At 38.8% G+C, this 13,031-nt stretch overlaps 1 protein-coding gene across 1 annotated transcript in view; it reads right to left on the reverse strand.

The window, feature by feature from the left end:
- Nucleotides 1-3,737: 3,737 nt before the first annotated feature.
- The window catches only part of NEK10 (NIMA related kinase 10), a 101,869-nt gene continuing 92,575 nt past the window's right edge, over nt 3,738-13,031 (reverse strand). Inside the window, exon 36 of the mRNA XM_068674428.1 lies at nt 3,738-4,597. Within this exon, the coding sequence (XP_068530529.1) occupies nt 4,546-4,597 (52 nt within the window). The 3' untranslated portion in view covers nt 3,738-4,545. The remainder of the gene's footprint in view (nt 4,598-13,031) is intronic.

Raw genomic sequence — 13,031 nt, forward strand, 5'->3', positions numbered from 1 at the left:
TCAGAATAACTGCAAACTATTATGACTATTGCATGGGACACTGCACAAGTCTCTGACATCCAGCCAAGATGGACAAAGGAGAAGGACAAGGAAAAAGCCTGGGAGGAAGACTACAAGCTTTCAGCATGAGAGACCCCCAGAGGAACCACCAGAGACTGATACGCATGTGCCAGTGGGAGGGTTCGGATTCCGGGAACTAATTATAATAATCCTGCCTTTTCTAGAAGCAGTAATGAATATGTATTAACCTAGGAGCATTAAAACCAGCCGCCTGATGTAACTTGTGTGTGTCTTGCTGGAGCAGAGACTCCTGGCACACCCAGCGCTGTTTGCTTACCTCTATTCGTTTAATAAATTGTAAACTTTAATTGCAATCCTATTTGGGACTCAGTCACTTATTACACTCCCCTGGCATAGCTTTAGCCCATTTCCCCTCGTCCTGTCACCAGGCACGTGGGAGAATAGACCAACCCCCACCTCACTACAGCCTCCTTTAAGGTACCTGTAGAGAGCGATAAGGTCGCCCCTGAGCCTTCTCTTTTCCAGGCTGAACAAGCCCAGCTCCCTCAGCCGCTCCTCATAGGACTTGTTCTCCAGACCCCTCACCAGCTTCATTGCCCTTCTCTGGACTTGCTCAAGCACCTCAATGTCCTTCTCGTGGCGAGGGGCCCAAAACTGAACAGAGTACTCGAGGTGCAGCCTCACCAGAGCCAAGTACAGGGGGACAATCACTTCCCTAGCCCTGCTGGCCACACTGTTTCTTATACAAGACAGGATGCCATTGGCCTTCTTGGCCACCTGAGCACACTGCTGGCTCATATTCAGCCCACTATCAACCAATATTCCCAGGTCCTTCTCTGCCAGGCAGCCTTCTAACCAATCATCTTCAGACTTCCAGATCTAGAGGAACACTTTGGCTGCAGCCTAAAAGCCATGTGTACAGAAGCCCCTCCAAGCCAGCCAATCTTCTTCCCACAACCTGCCAGAAAACTGCTGTCCTTGTTTCAGCTAGGATAGAGTTAATTTTCCTCCTAGGAGCTGGTAGGGTGCTATGTTGCGGATTAGGATGAAAAGAGTGTTGATACCACGCTGATGTTTGAATTGTTGCAGAGCAGTGCTTACACCAAGCCAAGGACTTTTCAGCTTCTCGCTCTGTCCTGCCAGCGGGCAGGCTGGGGGTGCAGCAGGAGCTGGGAGGGGACAGACCCAGGACAGCTGACCCAAACTGGCCAAAGGGTTATTCCATACCCTCTGATGTCATGCTAAACAATAGATAGGGGTGGCTAGAAGGGATGGAGGGGGCTGTTTGCTCGGGGATAGGCTGGGCATCGGTCAGCAGGTGGTGAGCAATTGCATTGTGCATCACTTATTCCGTACACATTAGTAGTAGCAGTACTATTATTGCTGATTTTTTTTTTCCTGTCTCAATAAACTGTCTCTGTCTCAACCCACAGGCTTCATTTTCCTATTTCTCTCCCCCATCCCAGAGAGTCCTGGTCCCCAGTCCTGGTCATCATTGCTTAAGGCTAAAATCTGAATTTCTTTTCTGTTACGTGAACAGCCAGAGTCTCCACTTCCTTTCTCTGTTGAGTTCAGTGCTGCCTAGTCTTAACATTTTTAGTACTCTCCTTGACCTGCTGGCTAAATTTTTGTATTTAGCCATACTAAAATTATTCATGGCAGAGCTGGCTCTTGTTACTTTACATGCAGTGTAAAATATAATGTACCCTGATTACCAATGGAGGACATCTATGTACTAATTCCTTGAATGAATTGACAGCTAAGATAATCAGACTTCTGTGGCAGTTAATTGCTCTGCCTTCTGTGTTTTCAAACTAAACCCGTAAATTCCAGTATTACAGATACATGGGTTAGGATTTAATGACGTGCATCCAAGACAGACTATTTTAAGGGCCCACAACAGTGATCTAGATGAGCAAAGAAAAAAAAAATCTGGACTACTTGCAGCTCTTTCCAGGCCGTATTGCATTAAAAACACCATCTACTACAGAAGACATCTTTTGCAACTTTTAGTTTAAATCTAATGATGTACACAGATATTTCATTTTCACAAAATGATGCCCAAAGGATATTTGTGAATTCCTATTTATAAGAAAATAGCACAAGAGGATAGATATTCTTTGTAGCAAGACTTCACTGGCAAGTCAAAATAAAATAATAGGCAGTATTCTTCATATTTACCCTCACCAAATTACTCGTATAATTCTATGTGAATATCCATTTTTTAAGCAATTCCTACCTTAATAGTTTGGAAACAATCAAATGACTGGTTTCAACACTGTTCAGAGCAATAAAATATCTGTCTGTGTACACTTAGCATTGCTGACTTTTGATGGTATTGGTGGCATGCTTCATAACACATACAGGGGCACACAGGGTCAGCTGAGACACATTATACAAACTGTCTACCATTTTAATGCAGTCATTTTCCTTATCATTCCACTGATTTGACTGGTACTGCTTTTAAAATCATTAACAGCACAAGGGCAATGACCACTTTCAAGAAATGCTTTAAAAAAAGTCTCAGCTCTTTTCTACAGCAGCCAGCACATCAGTTCAGTTGCAACCAGGGAGAAAAAAAAATCTCGTTGAGCTTCAATAAAGGAAAAGAAAAGGCCACTGATTCTCCTGTTTGATTTGCCTTGGTAGATCCAGCTGTACATGCCACCAATCTACATCCCATCCTGTAGTTACTGGAAAGAAGTTTGCTCTCCTTTGCTAGCCACCGCCTAGTACTCCATCATTTACTGTCAAAAATGAGCACAACATTTGCTTCAAAGTTAACAGCACTATAAATATATTAAGAGAAATATAATAGGAGTCATCATATTAATTTCTAAACAAAAATAATGCCATCACATATGAACACTGCACTATCACATGCATCCAGACAAAAAATAAACAATGCTACTTCAAAACATTCTTGAAAAAAGGTTGAAAGTATTTCTAATGAATTCATTACAGTCTGACTTTTAAAAATTATAAGACATTTCTGCATAAAGATATTAAAATAGGTTACAATTTTAAGCGTAGACTTGTTTCATACTATTTTAATGAAAATTGATCATGAGAATTGAAATGCAATTTGAGTAGGACTAGCATATCAAGGTTTAGGATAAAAGACCAGTGAAATCAGTTCCAATGGCAGCCATATACAGTGTAGATTTACCTTATAATCCATCAGATTTAACCATACTGCTTTCCTTTTCTCCATTCAAGGAAAAAAGATAAAGATAGCACCTGATGACTTTTTGCATAATACATGTATGTATATGAAAAGAGAGTCCTTTTTCACCACTTCACAATTTGGATTGTAAGTCATGCATTATAGATGAAATAATACCTTGAATTACTTGAATACCTTGAATAGCAATAATACCTTGAATACTCTTGAGTTGTTAGGAAACGAATGCTAGTTAGCAATTTGTAGTTAAAAACAAAATACTGGAGTTGGGGAAGATGGGGAACAATCTTTGTCAGCCTTTGAAAAGCACAGATTGTACCTCTGTATCAAATTACTTATGAATAATCATATGATGACCATAACTTTAATAATTTTCAACAATGTCAGCAAGCACTTTCCAGTTATTTTCAACAGTTCAGATTGCCACAGCATCAACTGGATAGAAAAGCCTTTGTAGTTTATAAGTATTCCTTACTGAATTGTAGACACACACACACACACACACACAAAAAACTTCTTGCTGCTACAGTGAGATTTTTATCTCCATTTAATATAGAGTGAATAAATACTCAAATTCTCAAAGTTCTTTTTAGTGTTACAGTTTTGATTAGCAAAGCATGTATTTCATTTAATCTGTTAATAAATGAACGTGTATATAAAATATATGCATATGACACTTCATATACACATATCTATAAAATTCATGCCTAAACATTGACATATAATATACATACATTTTGAAATAGCTGTAAAAACAGCTATTTTAAAATAACAGTCCTTCCAGGTGCTATGCCAGTTGCAAATAATGACTATTAACATGTCATACAAGCATTAGAATTTGCAACTACCTAAATGCAAGTAAAGAAAATCTAAATATTAAAATCATATTTTCAATGTTTAATCTGTTTCTAATTTTCATACAGGGAACCTACGTATATTTTCTGTCTGGTGATATTGCAAAGCTTTTTTCTTCCCTCGGAAGACATAAGTGGATATAAATAAGGCTACAGGCTTTGAACTATGAAAAACTTGACTATGCAGCAATTCTTTAAAAAAAAAAAAAAGGTACGTACTTCTGGGAGTAATGTTTTTCTCATAATGTATAAACCTGGAAGCATTGTTCACAGGGTTCTGTGTAAAGTGCTTATGCTGTAAACAAAGCTAAAGTTAACAGTATCATCCTGAAAAATCACAAGGTTTCTTGAAGCTGTCCAACACTTGAATTCCTTCTCATTGCTATTTAACGAGCAAAATTTGCCCCCTTTGGTAATCAGACAGCATCAGCTGAAACACAGGCAGTTTGACTTCACCAGAAACAGTTCTAAACTCTTTGTTCAGAATTATGAGTTCTCTTCTTTTGCTGGATAGTCCTTCATTGGATAGTAGAAATACCTGCGGGGAAAAAGAAGCTAGTTAATATGTGTGGGAACTAAGAATTCCCTGTTACTCACACTCACCAGGTCTGGGATCAATCTCTGCACTATCAGCAGAAAGCTACCATGCTATGACTATAACGCACAATTGAAGGAACCTCATAAGTCTATCCAAATAAACATTTTAGTTCAGAATTTAGAACAGAGTTTGATGCAGAAATCTCTGTGTGAAATTCTATCATTTATGCTATACACAGGGATTTAGTTTGCCTAATGATCCTCTGACTCAAAATTTATGGACTTGTCTGCACTGCATACAAATAGAATTAGAGCAGCATGGTGCAAAGGTCTCCCACAGCTAATCAATGAGGCCCGAATGCAACATACTGCATCTGCAGGCCAGTGTTAACTTATGCTGCTGATGTAACACCTCCAGAGACTTCAACATAATGGAGAACTAGCTGAAAGAAAGTCTTTAACATCACTTCCTTCTCCTCTTCTAATTCCTTTCTAGAATTGTACACAGAAAATTAGCACAGAAAGTGTTCGAGCCACTTCTTTTGACTTTATAGAGATGAAGACTACCTCAGAATCAGGTTGAATTATATTATTAGAATTATCCTATTAACATATGTAAAAGACTTCATCTCATAAACAGTGTTGTGAGAAAGTAAAATAGGTGTTTCCCTTTTGTCTCTATTTCAAAAGCAAAACCTCTTCAGAACATTTTCCTTGACATAAGTTTACAGCAAGTATAACCCAGATATCCAAAGCCCTTTCATACGTGCCTCTATACAAACAGCCTCTCAGGATGCAGAGCATTACATTGATTACTGAAGTACTGAAGGATACAGCAGTGTTCAAGTAATGAGGAAATGAAACATATGAAAAATAACTTCTGCTACATTTAAATCCCTAGGCTGAAAGGTCATTATTTAAGATGGAAAACCAAGTACACATAAGAGAAAACACACAGACAAAAGGCTGACAGCAAACTTTCATTCAGCCCCATATGTGGATAACATAATAATTAATGAGGCACTGTATCTGTGCAAAAAATAGGACGTAGTCACAACCCAAAAATATTTACCATGTTTCAGAAGAGTACTTTCTATACCTTTCTTCAAACACAACTTCTGCAATATAGTTAATAATAATACTTAACATAAAGGTTTGTGTATGTTGTTTCCTAATTTTTACACCATAAAAGAACCCCTCTCCAGGCATTTTGTTGTGGTATCACCCACACAAGTCATCTACAAGACCGAAACTATTAACTGCAATGCGCAGACTCCGTCATTAAGTTAATAAGTAGCTTCTAGCCTGTATAGGTAGCTATCCTCACATGAGGACCAGCACCAGATGATGATGACACATGCTGTTTTCTGACAGCATAAGAAAGGACACTGCACTTGAGTGCTCCAGTTGCCAGAGGCTCAACGTTCTGTCTCAGCTTTTGAACTTGCCTGCTTTTCTGCATGGCTCTTTTGTAGGCCTATGTTTTCTATCATCTGGCTTTACTGAAAACCATTCTACTCACCTGGTCTGTCCCAGCCACAGGTTCTTCCCTTCCACATACCAGTATCTCCTCCAGGATTCTTGTATTTTGTCTCTTGCTGTTCTTGACTCTGCATTAGATTTATCTATTGCTCACTTCCTGGCCTTCTCATCAGTCGCTAGTTATTTCTTTGCACAGACATTATTTTTCAATGATCAGGTAAACTTTTGATGTCTAGACTTGATCTGATAACATTTCTGTGCTCCGTCAAGACTACTGTTCAACATATACATGCTGCGATTTCTTAAAATTATAACTTGGTTACATTGGCACAAATTTCTAAGAGAACAGTTAAAGTCATACTTGTGACAAAAGATGTACTTTCTTGGCCAAAAATTGAAATCCTTGTTCTAATGCAACACTTAATAAAATATCACTAAATTCCTTTTCTCTTTTTTAATGTGGGCAAGCAGTGTAGGGCAAAGCTTCATATTTTTAATATCTTCATCCAGTGCTTTAAAAGCTAAAGTCTTTCAGCTCCTTCAGTAGCACAGATTTCTATAGCTACAGGACTCCATGGAAACGTGGAAAACTCAGGAGATCGTGGCATTTTTACAGATACAAAATTCCAGTAAGACAAACAGCTATTCCTTGATTTTTCATAATTTCCAGATAATTAGATTTAAGTAAAATATTTTAAACTAAATTTCAAAATTCAGGCTGATGAGGCCTAAGAATTATCTTCTCTTAAGGATTACTATGTCAGAGCCATGAAGATCTGGCTTTCCCTTATCTATAAATCCAAGCTCTATTGGTAAAAATGCAGTCTTCATGGAAAAGTAATGCAACTACAGTATTTTGAGGAACACTGTGACAGTTAGTAGCATACTGACATCCCAGAATAACTCTGGTTGTATCCTACACTGCTATATCAAAACAACAACCTGTTTAACAATCAATCATCAACCATCCTACCAGTCATCAGGATATCTTGAGAGAGTTAAAAATGTTTTAATTTTGAATGATTGTGATTTCTAAACACTGAGGCCAGTCATGGCTTTCATTTGTTAGAAAACTTTCAGGTTATCTTGCACTTAGACTTAAAAGAAAGTAAGCCTATCCCTCAAACTCCTTTTAACTGCATCTTGCTGTGACATGGAAAGGTATTATATTCTTTTCAGATAAACTGACCTAGCTGGACCAAACCATAAAAGAGAAGGAAGGAAGGGAAGGAAGGGGAGGAAGGGAAATTTCCCCTTCATTTCAACTCAGTATATTGTTCAAAAAAGCTGTGTAAGATACAGTTCTGCTAGCACAAGGATGACTCCAGACTACAGCAAGCTTTTTCAATTGCCTTGGGTAGGAATCTGCCTTCTTATTTAATGTTATTTGACAGACTTTATCTATGCTCTGTACAAGAACTCTGCCAAGTAGATATCTCAGACACACAGAAGTCAGTCCCGGAGTAAATCTTTTCCTTAAACTAGTAGAAAGATCCATTTCAGAACTGCAAGAGCACACCCATATTAACTCAGCCAAACAAGTCTGTGATGACAGATGCTTCCACTCAAAGATGGGAAGCTCATATAAGAACGTCTGAGAGCTCAGGGCATGTGATCTCTGCAAGGGATCAGAGCCATCTGCCTAGTGTTGAAAACAGTCATTCCCACAGTCCAAATGCTGACAGACAGCTTCATAAACATGCACTTTTTCTACAGACAGTGTGGACTTCAGGCATTTCCACTGTTAGGAGACCACTTACTTTGTGTATCATCACTGAACTGTATCAATGAACCAGTACCTACCAGGCATCCAAAATTCTATAGTAGTCCAGACAAGTCTTCATTTATTTTTTTCAGCAAAAGAACTGAAATGCACCTCCTTCCTTGCCTACCTTATTGCTAAAGAGAATCTTCAGCAAACTGAGTGAAGAGAGATGTTTTGCATCATTCATAGTCCTGCCACAGGATCAGATTATTTTGGTACTTACACCAGAAGGATTCATGGATCACTTCTCTGCTCTGCCCAACACAATCTCATGAATTACAACCAAGTTCTAAATCCAAGTAATTTATATGTAGCAGCCCTGATGCTAGCAAAATCTAGTAATCTTGATGCTATCTGCTAGAGCTCTAAACAGTTTATGCTACAGCTCCTATCATGCTGGTTCACAGAAAAGAACCTGAAATAAAAATCTTAATTAGACTGACTTACTAACCAAAGGGAGAAAAGTGTTTTTTTCTTTTATTGTAGTATCAGAAGAACTAAAATCCTCCTTCTGTGTCATTGGACTACTACACATCCCTGAAATGATAGGAACATTCCTGCAATTCTCTAAAGATTCAGCAAGCAGTAACTTTTTTGCATTTGGCCATCTGATTCTGCAATGTGCAAGTGCTAATACCCTAGTATCTAAGGCATAAATTTTCTCTATTTTATGTCAATATATCTTTAGAGCTCTACTGAACTATTAACAGGAGGTCTTGGCACTTCTCACATATCTTCTCTTTTGAGTATGGCCAATACTAGCGTGGCTGTAACAACTTAATAAAGTTTTTGTCTCTAGAAAGCACAAAAAGGTGCAGTATGCCTATCACCATATGCAGTGGTGAACTCTATTCAGTTAATGTCTTCAACCCACCTCTTGGCCACATATTTCATTGTCATTGGAACTCTATACATCAATGTGACAGAAGTTAATCACTGCCTTATCCTAAGAGTTGGATGAAACTGAAGCTAGAATCAATTGTGACTCCATGTTTTCATCTTACTTCTCCTTTTTCTAATTTCTGTAGAGTATGTTATTTAGGAAAGGTAAGCCAATACTGCCTCTCAGTGGAAGGACAGTCAGCTTAAACAGTGTAGTGAATGCTGCTCTGTGGGAACAGGGCTGCATGCTTACAGTGCCACACAGACCTGCAACTGAGTAGATCAAACACTCTATCAGTCACAGATGTTTAAAATAAAACAAAATAAAACAAAACAAAGCAGGACTGCTGAGCTTTTGTTTTTTTACCACACTGGAGAGTGTGGTAAACAAACCAACAGATTGCTGGTACAACTTAGATAAACATTCCTGGCCAAAACAATATTATTTTGTGTTTATGAGATACAATAAGTAAGAATTAACATGGACTATCATTTGGAAGAAGAAAACAATTAACAGAAAATGCCAGGCAACATCAACAGAAAGTGGTACCAAAATTAAAAAAAAAAAAAAAAAAAAAAAGTAGCAGTGTCATAAATCGCGAAAACATCACAAAGTTAAAAAATTCACTTTAGATTTCAGAAGCACTGGAGCTGCATACTTTTCATCTACTGGCTAGTTTGGTCTGTTCTATAACATTAAAAAAAACGTTAACTAAGCTAAAAAAAAATTTGAATTCTTTGGTCATGCAACACAATTAAACAAGCAGAATAGTGTTGAAGAATAAATAGCCGACATGGTGAGAATTTGCAGACAGAAAAAAAACAAGAAATACATTTGTATTTTCAGATGGACTTTCATGGACTATAGCCCCAGTCACAAATGAGAGCTGCTTCAAATAGCCAAAATTCAGAATTTTATGTCGTTACTGAGCTATATTATCCTTTTGTGAGTAATACCTTGTGCTATTCTTTGAGTAGTTAAAAATGTATAGCTATCATTAGAACCAGACTTGACAGTTTTCCTCTTTGTGAAAAAGCCCTAAGTACATGAATGCTTGTTTCTTTCATTCAAAAACTTCAATAACAATGGAAAAGATTTCACTGAACAAAGATATGAAAATTATAACTGACAACATATTAATATATGCACTTAATTATGAACAATTTTGCCATCTATTCTTATCTGCATTGCAACTGTTTTTGTCCTATGAAATAAATACTGGAAGATTTCTCTTGTAAGCAGACCTCTTATATGAGCTATGGCACCCAGCTGAACACAACCACTGTCTTTGACCATTGCTATTTTTGTTTATTTATGATATGACAAATCTTCTATCATATAAGTGAGTTGTGCTTGGATTAAGTCTCTTAATGCAACTGATTAAAAATAGACTTCTCCATCAATTTCCGTATTACATATCTACTCCAATATGAAGAAGTGTGATGAAAGTTTGAAACTAATATTTCTTGTCCTATTCATAAATGACAGACTCAACAGCAAGGTGCCTCTCACTTATGTGGTATAATATTAAATCTGAATAGGAAAAAAAAAAAAAAAAAAGAAAGACTGGCACAAATGGTGTGATTAGAATAATTTCAAAATGCTACATTTTTTTATGCATGTTTACCAAATGTCTGTATAAATACATAACAAAATTGGAGCTCTGAATAATTTCAGGACATTAGTGATAAATGAGCACGAGTTGATTATTCAAGATAAAGCTGAGGGTCATTATCCTCAGCTGGTCATTAATCCCTATGAAATGAAATGACTGCTATTGAGATAGTAATTACTATTATAATGAAATGGGGGAAAGCATGATATTTTTCTTATGAACCTGTCTCATTTTCTAAAGAATTCATGTTTTAATCCACACCAAATAAAGTTGGTTGAATCATTTTTAACCCTTTATACAGTTAATTAATCTTGCTACAATCTTCATGTCACTGCCTCCAGCTAAGATTTAGTGTCCCATTCCTGGAATTCTGGGGGAACAGCAAAAGGCAACAGTGACAGGAAAGAAACACTAAACACAAAATCCCCCCTAAGAAGAAAGTAAATAAAAAATATTTTAAGAATGTTTTTTGTAGAAAGCCTGTTCCATGATGAAGTAGGAAATTGCATTAGTACAGTATATGACATCAAGCTATTTCTTCTGCATTTAATAGCGCTTTTAGCAAAAGCACATGTCTCATGTTGTTGCACAACAGCTGTGGAAGTCTTTGTTCCAAAACAGAATTCTCCTTGCAGCTTTCCAACATATGGAACTGACACTGTCAAGTTAAATTGTTCAGAAATCCTGAAGAAATTGTCCCTGAAATGAAGAAATAGCTTTAGGAAATTTCAACTTTATCAATTAAGTTTGTGATTTTCTCATATGTTTTCTGAAGACTTTTGAGCCTTATAGAATCACAGAATGGTTTGGGTTGGAAAGGACCTTAAGGATCATCTAGTTCCAACCCCCTTGCCGTAGGCAGGGACACCTCCCACCATTGCTCAATGCTTCATCTAGCCTGGCTCTGAATACTTCCAGGTCCACATATTTCTTGTGTGAGGGTCCAAGACCTGGATACAAAGCTCCAAGTAGGGCATCATGAGGGCAGAGCAGAGAGGGACAATCACCTCCCTTGACCTGTTGGCCATGCCTCTATTAATGCAGCCCAGGATGTAGTTGGCCTTCTGGGCTGCAAGTGCACATTGCTGACACGTCAAGCTTTCCGTCCACCAGAACCCCCAGGTACTTCTCTGCAGGGCTGCTCTCAATGAGTTCTTCTTCCAGTCTGTCCTCATGTCTGGGATTGCCCGACGCAGGTGCAGCATCTTGTACTTGGACTTATTGAACCTCATTAGGTCCACAAAGACCCATTTCTCAAGCTTGTCCAGTTCCTTTTGGATGGCTTCCCTTCCTTCTGTTGCTTCAACTGTACCACTCAGCTTGGTATCATTTGCAAACTTGCTGAGGGTGCACTCCTATTGTCTATATCACTGATAAAGTTATTAAGCAGCACTGGTCCCAAGATGGACCCCTGCAGGACACCACTCATTACTAGCTTCCATAGAGCCATTGACCAAAACTCTGGCTGTGGCCATCCAGCCTATTCCTTATCCACTAACTAGTCCACCTTTCAAATCCATCTCTCTCCAATTCAGAGATCAAAATGTCATGTGGGACTCTGTCAAAGGTCTTACAGAAGTCCAGGTAGGCAATTGTCAGTCAGATGGTCTTCCCTTGTTGACTGATGCAGTCAACTCCATCATAGAAGGCCACCAGCAGTCTGGTCAGGCATGATTTGTCCTTGGTGAATCCATATTAGCCATCTCAGATCATCTCCTTGTCTTGCATGTGCCTTAACATTGCCTCGAGGAGGATCTGTTCCATGATCTTCCCAGGTACCGTGATGAGACTCACTGGTCTGTAGTTCTCCATGTCTTCTTTTCCATCCTTTTTAAAAATTGGAGCAATGTTTCCCTTTTTCCAGTCACCAGGGACTTCACCTGACTGCTGGGACTTTTCAAACATGATGGAGAGAGGCTTGCCAACTACATCAGCCAGTTCCCTCAGGACCCTGGGATGCATGTCATAGAATATGTTGGAAGCGACCCACAAGGATCATCAAGTCCAACACCTGGCACCACATGGGTCAACCCAAAAATTCAGACCATGTGTGTCATCAGGCCCCACAGATTTGTACCTGTTCAGTCATCAGGTGGTCTTGAACCTGCTTTTCACTTACAGTGGGAAGGACTCTGTTCCCTCAAGCCCAGCCTTGAGGTTCAGGGACTCGATATTGTCAGCTCATGTGGTCTCTCACCCACAAACACCCCCAGGTCCATCTCCTCTGGGCTGCTCTCAATCCATTTTCTGCCCAGCCTGTATTTGTGCTTGGGATTTGTCCAGCCCAGATGCAGAGCCTTGCACTTGGCCTTGTTGAACATGATGAGATTTGCACAGGGCCACCTCTCAAGCCTGTCCAGGTCCTTCTGGATGGCACCGCACCCCTCTTCCTTCCAGAATGTCAACCACACTGCACAGCTCAGTGTCAGCAAATTCACTGAGGGTGCACTCGATCCCACCATCCATGTCACTGACAAAGATGCAACTCCTTTAGAATTCATTTTTTTCACAATTCTATCAGAAGACCTAGAATTGTGTTATGGGCAGAAGGGAAGGTAATCTGCCTTTCTGCTAGATACACTACCATTCTTTATGTCCATTGTGAAAGTCCCAAACAAGCTGCATACTGAGGTTTGTCCTTCTAGCCTGCTTAAACTGTTTGGAGAACTGTTGGGAAGAACCCTAGCATG

This window comes from Anas acuta, chromosome 2 (assembly GCF_963932015.1).
Source record: "Anas acuta chromosome 2, bAnaAcu1.1, whole genome shotgun sequence".
NCBI classification, from domain to species: domain Eukaryota; kingdom Metazoa; phylum Chordata; class Aves; order Anseriformes; family Anatidae; genus Anas; species Anas acuta.